Source organism: Pungitius pungitius, chromosome 15 (assembly GCF_949316345.1).
Source record: "Pungitius pungitius chromosome 15, fPunPun2.1, whole genome shotgun sequence".
NCBI classification, from domain to species: domain Eukaryota; kingdom Metazoa; phylum Chordata; class Actinopteri; order Perciformes; family Gasterosteidae; genus Pungitius; species Pungitius pungitius.
Window position 1 is genome coordinate 5,183,527 of NC_084914.1, and position 19,881 is coordinate 5,203,407.

Below are 19,881 nucleotides of genomic sequence, written 5' to 3' on the forward strand. Positions count from 1 at the left end.
CTACCCGCTTAGATAAGCTCGTCGTCCTTAAGACTGTTTGACAGCGGGGGGGGGGGGGGGGGGGGGGGGGGGAGATAATCTGGGTTGAGGTCACAGGTCAGCCCGTAAAGTTGTCAGTGCGCGTGTCCTTTAAGGGCCGGAGCTAATATGCAGCCAGCTAACAAACAACATGCGGGGATTGGGTGGCCCGGGTTGTTTTTACAGGAGACAATTACTAAAAGTAATCTGTCCGTCTTTGCTGGCGTTCTGTTGTTGAGCAATTGCCCATAACCGCTTTCATTGGTGCCATGAGGTCAGCCGGTATACCGAAACAAAACAACACGTCCTCCTACACTCCCAGAGCTAAGCTCCCAGGGCGGACAGCGGCGACATGAGAAAAGCAGTTTGAGAGGGGGGGGGGGGGGGGGGGGGAGGGGGGCGAAAAAACCCACAAAACAGATTATATAACAACCCGTTATCTACGTCAGGCTGCTCTTCTGAAATAATCTGTCTGCTGAAGGTGATTTCCAAAGCTCGGAAACAAAAATGTTTGCTTTTCCTTCAAACTCCAGAAGCTTCCCCCTTTGATTCTTCGTTTCACATGCATGCATCCGCGCACACGCACTCCGACACAAACAAAAGCGCTTCTGTCTGCTCGCACCGACTCCCGATCCTGCAGCGGGGCTCCATGCCGGAGCACAGGCCCAGCATCAGATCCACCCTCAGCCTGAGCCAATGTGTTGGCTCGCTTCAGGAGCTAGCCATTCAAACGGCCCCTCACATCTCCAAGAAAGACAGCCCGCATGGTTTAACCCTTTGTGCTCCCCCCCCCTCCCTCCCTCCCTCTCTCGTCATGTCCATAACTCCTCTGCAGATTTCACAGACCTCAACGGACCGGTAACAACTGAAGATTTGCTTCTACGAACTCAAATGAATAACAATGAAATGTTTGTATGGCAGACACTTTGATTTGCCACCAACGGCAGGCGAAAGCAGTTAAGACTTGTTTCCCGTGTGCTCGTCAAAAATGTTTTCAAGGGCGAGAGCATGAGAAAACTCTCCTCCTCCCCCCCCCCCCCAAAAAGCCACCTTTGATCTCCCCGGAGCGGGGAGAGGGTGGGGTGACTGCTTGCTTGGGTGGAGGGTTGACGTTCTTTTGCTAAAAGAATGCAAATATCTAAATAAGGGCGCAGTTTCGTGCCACTTGGTTTTGCTCGGCATCAGCTTGCCGACGTCAGCAACTCGTCAGCTACTCATCTTCCATTTGGGACAGCGCGAAATCACCTGACGATCCCTGACGATCCATCAAGCTCAATCCTCCGATCGCCCAGAACGGGCCACCACAACTCCAGGCCCAACGTGCGACAGAGAATAATGCCCCCATGTCAGGGGCGATGATGCCAACTTGGAACTGGGAGGCGAAGCGACGGGATTTTTTTTTCGCGGGCTGTCAGCCGGCGGCGACCTTCAACTACGTGGGGGCGTGGGGGGAAAAGGCAGAAAGAATCCACATGGCTTGCAAGGAGTGACTCACAATACGCAACACGGCTGCTTGTCAGCGACCGCGCTGTATGAACTTGAAGTTTTCTGCTTCTGCGGAGTTTAATGTTGCTTTAATGCCACAAACGCCCGCAATCCACACCAATGAACCGTTGGGATTTGTATGTAGTGTGAATGGTAAGTGTATTTAAAACGGGCCAGGGGATCAAACCCTCACACCCCCCCCCAGAGCTAAACATGAGGATTTCGGTCTAAAACCAAGAGCCGCTGCATTCATCTTTAACCACTATCCTCCCTAAAATCTTTTTTTTTGTCGAGTTTTTCCAAATTCCTTTTTTGGTAGTGAAGAGCCCGCAGCTTAATCAGGCATTTTGCATTGAGATCACATTAGACCCCAGAAAACGCCAAATGGGAATGCGGTGGTGCGCTGGTTGGTAATTAAAATTCCACAACTATGATGACGTTAAGTGTTCAGTTTCTTATGAGAGGAGGTTTTTAAAAGCCCGAAAGAGAAGAATCCAAAGGAGGGAGCGAGCTTTTGAAGTTTCCACAAGGTCCACAACTTTAACCAAAATGGACAGAATGAGTGAAGCAACTTCATCAACTGTTGGTTGTCTCATGTTTTACAAAGTTGCTCAGCACTCACTGCTAATGTTTAGTGATGAAGAAGTCATACATTAAATCAGCTATCTGCCAACATTCCGTTTTTTGGCAGATGATTTTGAAAGCAGACCAATTTTATTACCTATTTTTCACTAAATGAATGCGTAAACCATGATGATCTATCAACGGCATTCATTTGAAATGATTTGAATGTCAGTCTACGTCCTCAGCGTTTCTTGTCAAGTCTAACATGCATTATTCAGCATTGTGAAAACCTCAGGCGTGTTCATAGTCCTTTTAGCAGTGAAATCCTTTTTCGGAACGCTCAGAAGTACCAACATTTGAGTGGTGCACTAAAAAAGGCCCAGGACAACTCGTGAAACCTGAGCGCACCCCGAGACGCGTTGACGTCATTTTCAGCTTGACTGACTTTAGTGTGATCACTGTTTTCTACCAGTGAGGCACAGGTATTTTTACGGGACAAGGGGCCAGAGTATTAAGTTCTCTATTAATGCCAGTGCATGACACATGAATACTTTATTTACTAATGACTCAAACAATTCCAGGCTTTGCTGACAGAGTACAATCCAGATTAACGTCCCACATGTTGGAGTTCAGAATTTACACGGAGATTCGTTACTTACAATCAAATATTTATCCGCAAAAAGAGCATTCATTCAAATCAAAATGTTTAACTTCGATTAGATTTAACTAGACCGAGCGGCTCCTTCTTTGATCTCCAAAAATAAGATTTGGTAAATCACAGAGGATCCTTTTAAAAACACTTTCATTGATTTAGTCTCTTGTCTGACACGGACAAACCGTTCGATCTCATTCAAATCAAAGCAACTAACCATCGGGCAGCGGGTCTGACTCAGCAGCCGCTTCGGAGACAGGAAACGTAAACAATTTCATTAACGGGGGCGCCCGGCCTCCGTTAATAAAACAAAAGCACACAAACAACATGGAAAAACACTTTTAGTTTTTAATGTGTGCCTGCCTGTCATCCGAAGGCAGGATATGCAGTCTGCCCGTGACTGGAATTGAAATGATAAAGACTGAGCCCTCACTGATGGTCCGCTTAACAGGCAAATGACGCACTCCACGGCCTTGAATCTTCATTTCCCTTCCAGGGCTCAGTGTCGGGCTGAAATAATCACCGGCTCCGCGGTTGACTTTGACCACTCGTCATCACATCGAAGCCGTTTATGTGGCATCCGCGTCATGGATAAACCCCCCCCCTTCCTCCTCCTCCTCCGCCAGGCGCTGGTTCTCCGTCCAAATCAAAATTTCAATAATCGATTCCTTTACTAAAGGAGGCTAAGTAATATAAAGGAATAGGAAACATTCTGTGGACAAATAATCACAATAACCGAGTCAAACCAGAAGGTCGGTAAAAGCTCTTTGCTTAAATCAACGTACAAATTGGAATAATCCAAGCGACTAGGGGTGTTTGTTTCCTAGGGCGCTTGAGTCCTGTTTAATTGGGTGTTTTTATTCAATCAAGTCAACATGACCAGTCAGAAGGACTGAGAAAAGTCTTCTTAGAGAACAAATAGTCCACCACCGATTTATAACATTATCGGAAAGTTTCAAATAAAAAAAGGATATAAAATAAAGTAAATCAGTGCAGATGTGTGTATATAATATATATATATATATATAAAACTCAATATGCCCTTTTAAGGAGCAAGATATTATGATGTCGAGCAATATTGATATTGGTGATATTTTGCTGAACAGCACAAAAAATCAAAAACATTCTGTAAAGATACCAGATTTTTCCTAGCAGCACAAAATGACTATTCAAAAGAAATAATTTAGAAGAAGAAAAAAAAAATAGACTAGATTGGGCTACCGTGTGAAAGCAAATTTTATTTAAAAAAAGGAACCCTTTTCTTGATGTCTGAAACGAGCACGTACAGCGATGTAGAGACGCTTGTCGGCTCAGCTTTACCGAATGCCTGAAATGTCTGAGATTCCACGGGAACGGCTCCAGGAGCCGAACGGAGAGGGTTCGCAGGGTGCAGCTCCACAAGACTAAGTGCCAGAGCAGTTAAGTCAGCTCAATGGAAAGGCTTCATGGTGCGCGTGTGCGTGTGTGTGTGTGTAGGGGTCCGAGAGCATTCTGGATTTAGGCTGGTAGAATAGCACCCTGCATACTGAACCATTAAAAGAGTGGGACAGTCACGGCTGGATTTGGACGCATCTGTCAGATTTCATTTTGTATTATTAGACATCACAGTTTTCACAGTAATCTAAGGGAAGTAATAAAACACGGATGGTGTTTAAAAACGCTGCAAGCACCACTTCTGAGAGACAAACAATAAGAGCGCTCCAAAAAGGGAGCCATTTCCAGTGCTTGAAACTGTCCTGACAAAAGGTGAAAGATGAAGTAGCATTTATCTGACGCGAGGTAGGAAAACACAAACAGCGTGTTTCATTAGAAGGCCCCCACACACAGGAAAGAAAATCAAAAAAGGAAAGGAACTCACACATGATGCTTTGGCTGCAAAGCGTCTGTTTGCCAGAAAATCCAGCAGCCAGTAAGATTATCCAGATTGTGCACATACAGTATCGATTATATTTGGATGATTTTATTCTAACGGTGTGTGAGATCTCTACTGAGGAGACACAATATAGTTTGCAGATTTTGTGGAAAGGAAAAGGTGAAGTTTGTCTCTCGGGGGGTATGGTTTAGGCAAGGAGCAAAGTCTAGATTTTCTATCATCCCTATTTACATTGAAAAATCTGAATTAAATTAACTTTCCGCTGCAACGTGCAGAACTCTGCATATTTAAGCTTTACGGTAGAATATTGTATATAAGAGGATAAGAGGCAAAAATTAGAACCAGAAGCAACATAAACATCGGCCTTCAATAAGAACATTTCTTCATGTTGTGTCACTTCCGCCTCAAAATAATAAACTCTTAGTAACAATATCCTCCTAATTCCCCACAGATAGTTTTACTAGCAGCTAAATGCGTCCTCTTTCCTGTCTTGCTGACCCACACGGGTCACCCATCAGTATTTTGGTCTCATAAAAGGTGTCTGCCGCTACCGAGGTGACACCCTTGGCCCCCCGTGTCCATTCATAACCCCCCCGGAGAGGAAGCGGACCAACAAAGACAGGAAACAATTGGGAAGAACTCTCCATGAACCTCCACCGCCATTGTTCGGGGGGTGGGGGGGGTTGAAAAGGATCGTGGCGCCAGAGCCGCGACCAGGTCGGAGGAGAGGAGAGTCGAAGGTCGACGGTGAGGCCACACCAACCCACCTCCCTCCCTCCCTCACCTTCCTCACCCTGCGCGGAGACCAGTGACCTCGCTTTCCCTTGCGATACAGCCCTGGTGAATGAGTGATGTGTTCTTATGCACGATTACACCCGAGTGTTACGCCGTTTCCTGGCAACGAGACTAAAACAATAGGCGTCCAACTCCGTCCGCGCACACGCTCGCAGGATTATTCCCGTGTGATTTGCAAGCCACGTCTCTGTTGCCGCCACACACACACACACACACACACACACTTTCTGACCCTGACAAAACATCAAGTCTATCTTGTGATTGGTGAACAGAGCCAAGAGTAAATGTGGAACGTCCATATCGAGAACGGCCCGACGGAGAGTCCTCACATGACCCAGCTGAAATGTGATTGATAGGAGCGCTCCATTTGGGACAGCCTGCGTGAAACAGCGCTCTCCGTCTGCCAGCTGGCTGCAGGGACACACAGGCTGCATGCGTGTACAGTGCCGGACCAAATCACAGGCCGAGGCTTCTCCTCCTGCAAACACTACGGTGGAGGACACCTTCTTCCCCTCCCAGGGGTGTCTCATCTCTGGGCACGGGTAGATCATTAAGATCAATTGTAATCCTAGGGTGTAAAATACAGGCCGCCTGGGATACGCCGGCTCATCTATGGCTCTCTAGACCGAGTGCGGAGCACTGCGGCTGCCACAAACACAAGCCGTGCCAGATGGCAATCGAATAAAATACAGAAAGGTCCATTTTAAGGAGGGGGACACCGTTACCACGAAGCAGAAAGGTGGTGTACTCAACAATTTCTTGTTTCTTAGAAATTATGAAAAAAGAAAACGCAGTTGGATTTATTTCCCACAGTAATCCAAATTATCCAAAAATAATAATATTCAATAATTTGAAGAAGAAGACACTTGTTAGATCTGCAAGATTAGGGGAACCCCGGGAGGCTGAGGGGTTTTATGGTGCCGACCATGAAGCACGGTATTTTCTATTCAATCCCCATTTCGTTTTCTCCCCTTATTTCCTGGCACATCTCTGCTGGAGACTGTTAGGAAGACATTAAATGCCCCAAAAATTTGGAAAGAAAAAAAGAAGAAAAAAAACTTTGATGGACGGATGGAAATTCTGTGAGCGCAGCTCAGCAGTGGAAAAGATAACATCTTAACGGGAAGCCCGTGATATCTCATTGAATCACAGACAATATTTCCAGCTGTCAGCCCCTTTCAAGCCAAACAAAGCCGTGCCACCAAAACACAATCAATACCCAATCCTCTTCAAATGAGTATTGGCAACAAACGGAACTTCACAACAGGTAAACAGAGTGAACTGTACTGGCAATTTGAAGGTGAATTTGAAAAAAAAAGGAAATATATAAGCACAAATAGATATATATTAGGGCTCAATCAATGAGATTATTGTGGCCGAGATTAATGCAGTAAAATATTACAGCGCGGTTGACACAACTTTGTTTACTTGCGTGCGTTGACCCTACACAAAACTGCCGCGTGCTGTATTCAGTTGGAGCAGATAGACAGAGACTTTAATATATATTTATATATATACATATATATGAAATAGACTGAACTAGATTTAGGGGTTTCACAACTACACAAGGGGAAGAGAAGCAGGGAAATAAAATGGGTTGCGAGACCAAACCTTGGATTTAAGCCAAGCCTCGTGGTTCTGCAGCTTTGTTTCCTGTTGATGTTCTGACTGCCGAAGGTGTGTGACCGCCAGTCACCTCTGGCACTTACATGACTTCCCAACTGCATCACAAAACAGTTGTTTTTCTACTTTAAGAGAGCTGACAGACACCTTTAAGTAAAAGAACAACACGACAGACACAATTCTCTATTTGAGCGGGATCATTTTATCTCTAAACCGCTCCCCCATGCAATAAGATCCAGTACGTTTTGCTTAAATCAGTCACAACAACAGCAGACGTGACACTAGAAGACGACAAGTATAACGAAATGCAACCTTTAGAACTAGCGCGAGTCTATAAAACGCAGTAACAGACTACATCTGAATGGGACACCGGATCCCTCGCACTCTGTCCTGTGGTTCCCGCTCGGGTTTAACAGATCTTTTCATGCTTTAGTGAGAGACCACAAGACCGCAGGCGGTGCCCGTGCAGAACAAAGACCCGTGACTGGAGATCAGACATGTACGGGGGGGGAGACTCCTTCAGAAGCGCCGTTAAAACTATTGCACGCCGTGTTGCACAGCGGTCCGAGCCAAGGTGTTCAGACAGCACCCATGCGCAAAATTCTTCGCAGCGCTCAAACTTGAACTCTTTGGCAGTGTGAAATGAGCGGGCTTGTCCTTTTTTTTACAGCGAATCGCTCTGCTCGACGGGGAGGACGATGAGGAAAGTGCAGAGAAATCGAGAAATCTTCTCTTTTACCTGCTCCACATCGCACGAGCAGTGACAACACCACAGTCCGTTGAGAGTAAACAGTCAAAGGCTAACTGGTGAGGCGTTGCCTCACATTAGAGTACAGTTCAAGCTGAATTTACACGGCGTGACACGGCTCTGACATTTCAACACTAAAAAAAGAGGGGTACGGCTAACACATTTGGTGTGAACACTTTCACTGTTGCTTCTGCACTAGTTTTCTTTCAAACATTGACCCTCATGAGATTTCATTTGGTCCAAACGGAGCGTTGAATTCTGTAAATGTTAGAAAGGTTAGACGAGTGGCAAAAGCAAAAAACAATTGTCTTGTCCAATTGCTTTAGATGCATCAATTTTTTTTGCATTACAACTACACATCGTAAAGAGCAAACTGACAAGCCCCCATCTCTTGATTAATAGGCATTACCTGAAATCTCTAGCAAGAAGGAGTATGCGAGTAACTAAAAACAAAATGTATAAAAAGATGCTGTCACTTGGATTTGACTGATTTGATTACATTATAAATTGCTAAAAAGAATGTCCTCCATCCCACGAGTAATTATTTTCACCATTCCTTTCATATATTTATATATAGAAAGTTCTGTAACAGAAGACAGCTTACTTCTCTGGCAGTGGTTCTGGGTCCAGCAGCGCTCGCTGAAGTGTCCGTTGATGGTGGTGGTCTGGCAGGTGGTCTTTCCGATGGCCACCCCGGGGCACACGTCTCCGCACTCGCGGTCGTTCTTGTTAGCCATGATGTAGTTGTCCTCCACTGTGTCGAGGATCTTGGACCAGTCCAGAGTGGAGAGATAGCAGAGATCCGGGTTCTTCTCGATCCGCACGGCCCCTCGGGTGATGTTCATCAAGCTATGGAGGCCGATCTCTCGCAGCTGGAGCATCTCGAACATCACCAGGGCGTAGTTGAAGAACAGGTTGTTGCCCCTGATGACGGTGAGGTTGGGGAAGAGATCGCTGAGGGTCTCCATGCCGTAAACTCTGAAGAGCAACAGGTAGTCGGTGACCACTGTGAGTTTAGGGAAACTGAGGCCCCGGAAATCCTCGGGCTTGGTCCTGAACATGAGTAAGATCTTCAGGTGGCCTTCGATCACCGAGCAGTTCTCTAGCGTGCGTAGGTTGGTCACATTGTTGCGGATGTCCTTGCTTGGACACACTGAAAAGAAATAAAAAGGAAAAAGTTCTTTAAAAACTCAACCCCTACAAGTATGACTCACAACAAAAATGTCAAAACAAGGCTGAACAATAAAATGAAAAAATGAGAACTTAAAAGTATTGCAATCTGAATATGAAAGCTTAGAATTCCCAGACACAGACAGTTTTATCTTGTGCTGTTGGCAGATTCAGACTGCTGAATGTTATTAGTTATTAGTCAACACGTCGGTTCTGTAAACTGGAAAAACAAGGTTAAAGAAGTCAGACAGGGTCTCAAAGATCCCAAAAGAAAAATTGTTCTCTTGATAATTAAAGTTTTACTGCAAAATATGTGATTATGTCTCATTCTGTGATAAAGACCAGACTATCTTCACTGACTTTTTGTCTAACCACATAACTGGCTGTGAGCCACTGTCAAATATGGAGTGCTGTCACCAGAGTGAGGCTGTGCTACGCAGAGTTGATTTGTGGAGTTGCTTTTGTAACTCGAGACCATAAAAAACATGCATTAAAATGTTTGTCTGGGAGAGGGACCGGGGCAGTAATGGTCACATATTGCACCAGTAGTAAATTTGTGGCTTTGTCAGTCCTCCCCCAGACACATGATCCTCTTTGATGAGAAACTCCTTTATTTCACTTAGGCACAGATGAGTTACATTTTCAGTGTCATTTATAGTGTATCACAATGACATAAGAGATTTAAAGTGGGGTTGCAAATTTACTTTTATTGATCCATCAATATGTTTTTTTCAATGAATAATGTAGTCTTTAGCATATTCAACTATAGTGAACTAATCATAGCGCAGTTTTTCTTCTAATTAACATCTAAAAACTCAACATTTCACTTAACGAAATAAAATTAAGAACAGCAAATTCCCACATCTAAGGAAGCCAAATGCAGCACATGAGCCCTTTTTGCATAAAGAACTACAATAATCAAAATAGTTTTCTTGCAATCAAATAATTAGTTTTTAAGTCGTAGAAAAGCATGTGACCCACTACTGTAGTCAAGGGGTTCTGTATGTGAAGCGCTGACAGCAAAGGGGAGGTCCTCTGCGTTCGATAATCAGCAGCCACTCTAACATGTGACACAAGTAATCACGGCCATAAAGAGGTTTTCCTTTGCCGGTGCAATGTGTTACATTCCAGGCCCATTTAAAAAAAAAAATAATAATTTTACACAAAGTCTGCAGCTGGACATGTGCTGCCTGGGGAGTGGACTGTGTTTGTTTTCCAACACGAGCCCACCACCACCGGCGCATCAGTCAACCGGTCCGCCATGGGGGGGGGGGGGGAGGTAGAACAGCGAGGCGTACACATCTTTATGGCAGCAGCTCGCTTTACACCTTCTGTTGCATAATAGTGCAAGAACGAAAGAAGGAACGCGCACACACGCGCACACACACACACACACACACACACACACCACACACACACACACACACACACACACAGCGAGTGTCCGAACAACAAGCTTTTGCCTCGTGACCTTAACCAGAAGTTAACTAAAGTTCAGCTTACAGCGTTGAAGCTTGTTCAAAATACACAAAAAGTCCTAAACTGAAAGCTATTAAAAGCACTGCGGCTTGCTAAAAAGTGCATTTATATCTGCAGCAGTCTTTGTGGTCCTGGGAGTACAGCCCAATTATAAGCATGAACGGCGTGCTGCAAACCCGTCATTTCAACACATCGACCTCCAAATGAAACATTCCTGGGGCAAACTGACAAACGTGACTGCCAGGGACTGCAGCAAATGCTGCCTACTGCACATTAAATCAACACATTCACAACCACAAAGCGCCTCCATCTTGCATAAAAAGGAGTCCGCACACACTCAAACACAACAGTTTAGCGGTGTCCAGTCTGAGCGGACAGTGGTTCTGTGGCCGCGGCGAAGTCAACCAGCTGAGTTGACCCCCGTGGGCCGGCGAGTCTGGGCTCATATCAGTGTTCACTTTCAGCCGGGACGGTATTTTTAGCCCCACATTCCCATTAGAGAATCTAATACACTGCGGCCGCACCGATAGCGGCTCACATGGGGAACCGGGAAGATGGCCGCCGTGGTGACGAACATGAGAGAAGTGGGACGGGTTGGCTTCTCCCCCCGTGTGAAAACTCAAGATAAGACGCAAAACTTTTGCCAGGAGCAGGAACAAATCCCTCCTCGTGAACAACACTTTATATTTGTGTTCTTCTTTGTGATAACGTTACCCAACTTGAGCAGAAACTCACCAGGTGCAGAGAAAAGACAAAACTAGGAGACATCACAAAGGTTACCATGGTGACAAGGCCTGCTCCCCACACCGCCTAATCTGAGCCAGACGAGACAGAAAACACAGCGATGGTGCTCCGAGTCAACAATTTAGAGTCATTAGAGCGACAGATCTTTATTGATCCAAGCCTTTCACGGTATGCGCCTCTAAAAACCGATCAACATCTAAAGGTTTATTAAAAAAGGAGCCGTTTAATAAAGATAGTTTAATAAACCAAATCCTCCTACTCAAAAGGCAAAGCTACGGCACTTTAAGAGCACAGAGATAATCAAAGTGCCTTACCTGACGGATAGGAATTAAGGATAAAGCATCAAATTGCGATTTTAGAGGCGAGGAAAATTTCATTACTTCCATGTCATTGCATGTTAAGACAATTATTGTGGTCTTTACCAAACAGAAGCCTATTGTTGATTTTCTGCAGACTCCCGTGGACAAAAAGCCTTGAGCTCCCTGGTTTTGGGTCGTTAGGATCTGCAGCTTGGCAGCCTCCCTTTAGAAAACACCTCTCTTTACTGTCCGAGGGTCTGACAGTCTGCCCAACTCGTCTTTAACTCTTACAAAGACTGTGCATTCTATGTAAATGCTGGCGGTCTCATTAGAGCTGATACTCTTTGTCAACCAGACAAATGCTGGACGGAAAGAAATATTCTATTTAAAATAACTGTTAGTTTTGTTGTTTTTTTAAAGTAAAAGCTTCTTAAAACAATATTATTGTCATTCTGTTAATTCACTATGAACTGAATATATTTAGGTTTATGACTTTCGGTCGTACAAAACTTGACATTTTAAGAGGACAAATTAGGCTCTGTATTTTCTAGACTATATTTATTGTAAAAAAAAATCAGATTGTGTTACAGTCCAACACAATATTGCAAATGGTAAGTACATGCAGTGTTGCAGGTGAATATTTAAACCAAGCACGAAAACCATGGTAACGATCGACACGTCATCCTCCCATAGATAGATATACCATGGCGAGTGCCTGATGTAAATAGCGTCTCGGTCACAAGACGATTCATCTCAACTATAACTGAACAAACACCGCTCATTGCTTTGGTGACAGGGAGCCCGTCATGTGCCGTCCGTGGCACCCTGTGCAAACCCTACGATCCTTTCCCCCGCAGCTGCAGGCATCAACAGGCCTGTGATGTTGGGAAGGCGGCGATGACCAACAGCGAGTTCGACCGGTGGCGTACCGCGATGAGCGTGCATGAACACAAGCACTCGTCGATTGCCACACTTCCCTTTTTAAAAAAGGCTTTTGCTTTCCTGTTTCTTCTCCAGCCCGAGCTCAAGACGAACCACAAAGAAACGAAATGCAAAAGGTCCCCCGGATACACGCTCACTGTTTCTAAACCCACATGTGATGTAATCCACTTTAAGAAGCGTCACCCGTCAAGTGTTAATAGAACACTGTAAAGACATAAATTATTCTGTTCTGCGAATAGAAAAAAAAAAAATGATATTCTTACTCACTCACAACTTGCACTACTACTTTGATGAGTGGATTCAATCCAAATCTTAAGTTTCCCCCACAAAGAATCACACAAATGTTTCAATACTTGAATGTGACAGAATAAGAACGGGCAGCCATAATTATATAGAGCACAAAACTACCATGAAGGCATAGATTTTAAAAAAAGGAACAAGCAAGTTCAATGGTGACAGCTGAAGTTGAAGTTCATTCAGGTTAAGTTGGTCATTTGTTCAACGGGATTAAATAGTACAGCAGTCAAGACTGTGGCAATACAACAACTCTAAAAAGATAAAACCTCCATTCTTTCTTTCTAGAGTGCGGCGCTGTGAGCGGGGCCGATGACTGAGGGGGGGGGGGGGGTTATCAAAAGTGCCAGCTGTTAGGTAAGGGTCACATGACCAGCGCTGCACACCGAACACACAACAGTCCAGGGATTACGATTCAAATTCAAAGTAATTGAGACACTGCCCTTTAAACCAAGTAGTGGAGAAACACTATAAAACCACAAAGTTCCCTCTCGGGGTGGTTTGAGGTGGATCCTGCTCGGATTGGCTCGGGACCAAAGATCACTTGGCGATTCCTTTTGCCAAAAGCTGCACTCGTAAACATATTATTCTCTTTGCCAATGTTGGCAGCGAGGTAATTATTACCTCCTAAGTGTGAGAGGACAATAACAAGTGCATTTCCTCTTAACGGTGTCAAGGGTAAACATGTGACACAACAAGGCTTCCTCGTCAGGCGCCCGTGTGGTGGAGGTGAAACGGTGCCGTTGTGCCACTTAATTTATCTTCAAGTGGCGTATAAAATTCGTGAATTTTTCAACCCGGGACCGACATTGTAGAGGGAGACACGAGTGAAGATCCTCTTTTTGCACACATGTGAAACATACACTGACTAAAGCTCCTCAGAACAGGGCCAGTTTTTGCGAAGGTTTTTGGAGAGGTGGTGGGAGGGGCAACAGTTTCATTAACCTAAAATTGCTCTTCCTCGCCGGGGGGGGGGGGCTTAAATCGAGACGACCCGCTTGCTGTATTGCTGCACGGCTTCGGGACTTAATCCGAGCAGAGCGTCAGGCTGCCGCTGGCTCCACCGTGAGCTCCGTCTGTTCGACACTCCCGATTAAATCGACGGGTTGTGACGGATCATCGATGCGCTGCCGTCTGACAGCGCGACCACCTGAGACCCCCCCACGAGCTGAGGTGAGCCTCTAGTAGTGGAGCCATGGAGAATAGAGGGGAAAGCATTGGTTTTTTGGAAGAATAAAAGTTGAATGGTTTCAAAGATTGAGAGTTCCAGAAAAGAACCTCCAAAAATCCCCAAAGACCCACAACAGTCTTGATCTTTTTTTCAAATGTTTTTTGTATAATGTTTCACAAGATGCAGCCGTTTCTTATCCAGAGTTAGAAATGACTTCCCCCTTTCTTGTTTCGTACACGTCATCTTGTCTGAAAATACAATCTAGAATGAAAATACAAAATTACACTTATTAAAACTTTAAGAATGTTCCTGACTTTAGAAACATACCTATGCAAGCTCATACATCAACATGACAGACAAAACATGAAAGACATTCAAAACACAATGATAATTCTCCCGAGAACATACTAAACTACTCAATGCACAATAATAAAAAAGATAAGCTAAAAACGAAATACTTTAGAGAGTGACAGGTTTGTAATTCAGAATCAAATAACCCTAAACATTCAAATAAACAAAATACAACAAACAGGATAACCATAAACCAAATACATGCACCATCCGAAGGTCAAATGGCCTGATGGCAATAGCAGCATAGTCCAGATAGCATCTTCATAATAAAACAGTGCCACCACTTGAAAACACCGACATTAAGTATACGCCAGCCGATGGTAAATAAATGAATTAAATTGACGTTGCCACTGAAGAAATATGAGCTTTCGTCATTGAGTGACTTTTTCCACCAAGCTGGAGCGTTACCAACTAGTAGCTCAGATGGTTTCCTGACTCTGACACTGGTCAGTCCAGCTGATGAAATCAGCCTGAGGCCCACGTTGCACGCTTCCCTTCCCTTCTGTGCCTCACTCTCAAGTCTGAGAGGGGGGGTGGGTGGCTGAAACAAAGTGCAATTACACAATTTGCTTTTGATTTATGCCTTATAATTCTTGCTCAAACTGGTTTGATGACATTGCTCCATTTGCCCTTGGATGAAATCTGATGAAAGGTGAGAGAGCATGTGCTTCTTCTGTTCCTTCAGCGCGCCTCTTTAATCCAGCTACAGCCAATAGTAAAGCTACACGGGTTTACATACAGTGGACAAACTCATTATAATAAAAACACATTTTATTTAATGTGCTCTTCAAAAAAACATGAGCATAGCATGTAAATATTAATAAATTCCCTATGCTGGAGCTTTTAACACATTTGCTTTGTATTTACATGACTGCCAACTATTTTAGCAAACGTTCGAGGGTTACTTTGACGACACAAAAAACATTGTTTCTTCAAACCAATTAAAGCCAGAGGAACAGGTTTATTTTGCTATTTCAACAGGTGGCGTTTACCAGACGGGGGTCTGCCGTTGGGCCATTCGAAATGCACACTTTGTGCCCAGCTAGTGCTCCTACAGCCTGCTGTACAATTCTTCAAACATTTAACCAACAATTGATTCAAAGTAACGGATTCCAACAGCGTGAAACTCTGAGCGTGTGTGTGTGTGTGTGTGTGTGTAATACATCTGTGGGTTTGACAAAATGTGAAAATGTCTGTGGGTGATCCTAAATGTTGTTCATTCATTCTCATCACCCAGTGCTTGTTGGCTGGTGAATATAAAAAAGGGATTGTCAGGAGCTGTAAAGAGGGCTTATTGTTACATTCCTGCGCCAACCACGGCAACAAACCAATGCTCTCCCTTTCACAGAGCCAATTAATTCCAATGAATTCTCAGACTGCTTACTCTTTTGGAACCAAACATTTTGTTTACAGTTCCTGCAAGTAGCCGATAAGTGTTAACCTTTGTCCCTTTGTCGGCTGTCTGCAGCACCACCGTCTTTATCAACTCGCCATCGCTAAAAAAACAAAAACATCTGGATGCCAATATTGCAGAGAGGGGGGGCGGGGGGAGTACCTGCGTGTCTGCACTTACCACGAGTTTGTTTAGAGTGTTTCTATCAACTGTAAAATGCTACTGTATACAGTTTACACATGTATGTAGTGTACTGGTAATCGATGTCGCAACAATGTGTCTTCTACTTGTGCACATACCTGTCGAATTTCTATCGCAAAATAGAAATAAATAATTCAACTGAATATCGGAACAGTAAAATAATGTTTTGTTATTCAACCGATTGCATTAAAAGTATTTCTAAATGAGAGTCTGTGTCTGCACTTCATTACTCTAGTATTATTTGCACATAGAATATCTCATATTTAAGTACACAGGCAAACATCTGTACAAATCAATCAGCAGCCCACTCAAACAATGTTTTTAAAAATAAAATAAAACGTTTAATAATAAGAATGAGTATGCGGTGATCGGTGTTTCTTACCCTCTCCGCTCGCTCGATGACAGCTCACCACGAAGCAGACAGCGGTCACAACAAAACACAAAGTCCGGAGCCACATAGCTGAGTCGCAACAAAACACCGTCCGCCACAAGCCAGAGTCAAACGCAGAATAATCCTCGGGCGAGGACGACAGACTGGAGGAGAAATACCCCTCAGGAAGTTGGTTTTGTTCCACGACGTGGGAGAACAGGTAAACACAAATAAATAAAAGACATCCCGGAAGATGGGCGGAGGAAGAGGTCCAACGTGTTAAGTCAAACACAAGCTAACGCTGCTGCTAAAGTAAAGACCTCATGGGGGGGGAAAAGGGACAAACGCACACCGCGACACGGGACGCGAGTTCCCCCTTTTGTGTCGTTAATGGTTAAACTGGTCCGGTTTAGTTTGTCTGAGTCCAAAGGGGAGGGAGGAGGGGGGGAGCAAAACCAGACTTGTTGTTCCGAGAAGAAGCTAACTAGCATACAGCTAAGCTAACTAGCTAGCTAGCTAGCTAGCTTTCGTAGCCTCGCTCCGACACTCCTGTCCAGGCCACAAGTGAAGTTTGAGCTGCTTTTAACAGCAACGGGTTCAATTAATGTACAACTTAAAAAGAAGCCTCACGCGCAGCACTCAGCCGCGGCGCACATTACCGACGACGAGACGCACGTCGCACGCAGGAAAACCGCCGTAAAATAAGCCACCATTGACTTAGATTTCGTGGAATCTTTAGAGCCGTTTGCTGCTGACTCGATGGTTGTGGCATGCGTGGCGTCACGTTAGCGTGTCTTTCGTGAGGGGGAGACAAAAATAAAAAGCCCACAATACTCAAGTCCTCCAGATGGCACAAAACATCCTGTTCGATTTATTTCGCTTGTGAAATAAGCGGAGGTTTTTTGTTGTTGTTGTTTTTTTCCCCCTCGCAGCAGCTCGTTCGCTCCAAAGAGACAACTCTTCTTCAGTGGGTGCACAGATTTCCACTCTGAAAGGTTTGACACGCGCGCGCGCACACACACACAAGACTTCGCTTTCTTTCCTTTTTCTTCTTCTTCTTCTTCTTGCTTTGGGAACAGAACATAAAATAATAAATGTGTGTTGAGGCTCCTGCCAAAACGGTTAGTGCCTATCCGTGCCTAAAGTTTTGGAGTTGGGTCTTTTTTTTTTCCTTCCCCCCGCAGACAGAGGTAGGTTGTCCCGGGTCCTGTGGGGAGGAGGAGGAGGAGGAGGAGGGGGGGGGTCCCTCTTCTTCTTCTCAGCCTCTGCGCCTGTAAACAGACCTTTGCCAGTGAGCCAGATGGGCTTCAGGGGAAATGCGGACTGGAGCTTATTGGATTACACAACACACCGATCCTACTGTCAGGCGGCAACGTGTTAGGAAAGACATTCATTTACTTGCTTCGGAAACCTTGTTGTGCAAAATAATTAAAAATGAATAACAAATGGCAGCTGGAGACTTATTTTATTTGAAATAAAAGGAACACATTGGACCCTATAAATACTAATCTGTCCAAACTCACACTATTTGTTTATTGTTCCGTTGAGCGATTTTGATAAAAAATCAAGTTCGTCATCATTATAAATGTAGGATTTTCAGATTCTTTTTAGTTATACATCAAAGTACGTTGAATGTGGCGTGTTTGACTCGACATCACTTTAACAGTGATACTTTGTGACATTTTATACATTCAAGCAATCAAGTTATTCATTGTTTTATTAAACAAATTATGAACAGACTAATCGATATTGAAAATGAACTTTCCGAAAACAGGGATTACCTTCCGGCAGGACTGGCCTTGCCCACTTCCCCGGAAAATGAGCACAAGCTGGACAAGAGACGTTATCATTAGTAACAGAGACAAAAACCAGTCAGAACTTGATCCAATAAGTCCACTCTGGACTTTGCTAACTTTCTACAGACCTTTCAACCACATCCCCCTGTCTTTCTCAGTGGATGTGGTTTGCTCGGTTGTCACGGAGATAGCTCCGTCGTTGTTGATCTCCAGATAGATGTTTTCATGTTGCGACATCACACAGAGGAGCAGATCTAAGGGGCTTATTCAGTTATTTTATTGCAAAACAATTGTGAAATGTCAGAGTGCTTTGATAACGTGTACAGCAGAAAATATTTTTTTACAGTAAATTACCAAACAATAAGCAGGGTTTTTAGGTACAAGTATTATAGTAGTTACCAGTAACAGCAACTTCATACTTAGCAATAACAGTGACCCCCCCCCGCAGAGTACGTTTAGTAAGTCAATAGAGAACATAATAGATCATTGATTATTAGAATAACAGACAAAAGCAAAGTGATGATTACAAATCTACATGATTAATGTATTCTGCACAAACAATTCAAAGATAAATTTAAGTTTGGTGGGGGACCGCTGGTCAAAATAATGTAACTGTTAAATTCCTTTTCACTCAATTCAAGATCACATGCTTTTAAGAAAAGTTTTTTTGAGCACAAAAAAAAATCCATCCTTAATTCATCTTTGTAAAAAACTAGGAGTGACGGAACTCTACGTGTCCCGAAATGAAGAAGAAGATCCTCTGTTATTTTAGGAAGCAACAGGAACCACGAGGACAGGAATCCTTGCGACCCCGTTTAAAAACAGAACTCAAGTCTCCTTCTGATCCTGTGATGTTCACAAAACTCCGATGGACTAATGGAAAAACACTGAGATTATCTATTTTGAACATGAGCTCTCGGATGCTAAAAATATCTGAAATTGTTCCCTCTGAAATGTTTGTGTGAGCAGCAGTGAGCGTCTCTATCACCACTGCTGATTCGCTACCTGTTTATATCCTCCATCCAAGCAAGATAACCGTGTCCTATTGTTTATTGTACTGAAATAGATTTCACTGGAACACAACAGAAAAAAAAGAAAGCTGCACATTTTCCCGGGAAATATGCCGTGGCCTAAAGCTCTGTACGAAGCCGTGCAGGTGATGTGAAGAAACAACGGGCCACTTTCTGCTGCCGGGCCTCGGCGTCCGCTTGGTGCCCAAGTAAAACGGGACCGAAGCTCATTAGTAAAATCAGAGTTATTTACCCGAGTGAGGGAAGCTCGGAGGCTCTCACGTGTCACGTCAAAGATGGCACAGAGACACAGCTGAGGTAAACGGGGGGGGTTAAGTCGGTGACGCTCGCCGACCACGTCCAACGACTTTTAGCAACGAGAGAGAGAGAGAGAAAAGTTTCCCAAAAGTGATCAGTTACTGAGCCGATTGGACCATCACGCAATGCGGGAGCGTCCTGCTTCGCTGAACTAATGCTTTATGGCTGTGAATTCGATATCTGAAACATAATCCCATGTAAAGTGTGCGGCCTGTGGGAGCGAAGGTGCTCTAATGAGATTAGCGCGGGTGAGTGACCCTATGAAGCCATGTCCCACTTCCCACTCATGAGGTCCATGGTTTATTCTCACAACAAATACATCTTTAGGATGAAGTTGGCGTTTTTCGGCTGCTTTGAAAAAAAGTTTGTATTTGTTGTCATAACAGCGGCATACCTTCTTTGTAACTCACTTTTACAGCTTTAGGTGTTCATCTGTTCATTTTACATTGTCTGACATCTTGTTCATTGTGAAGCACTAAAACATAAAATTGAAGGAACCTGGTTACTAATCTATTGATTTTCTGTACATTATGAATATCATTCAAATTTTTTATATGAATCCTGTTTAACTATCAAAACGCTCTG

The 19,881-nt window shown here is 44.1% G+C and overlaps 1 protein-coding gene across 1 annotated transcript in view; it reads right to left on the reverse strand.

Moving 5' to 3' along the window:
- The window catches only part of insra (insulin receptor a), a 35,584-nt gene extending 18,223 nt beyond the window's left edge, over nt 1-17,361 (reverse strand). The window contains exons 1-2 of the mRNA XM_037458891.2: nt 16,185-17,361; nt 8,363-8,911 (exon numbers count right to left, since the gene is read on the reverse strand). Coding sequence (XP_037314788.1) covers nt 8,363-8,911; nt 16,185-16,260 — 625 coding nt within the window. The 5' untranslated portion in view covers nt 16,261-17,361. The remainder of the gene's footprint in view (nt 1-8,362; nt 8,912-16,184) is intronic.
- Between the last annotated feature and the right edge of the window lie 2,520 nt (nt 17,362-19,881).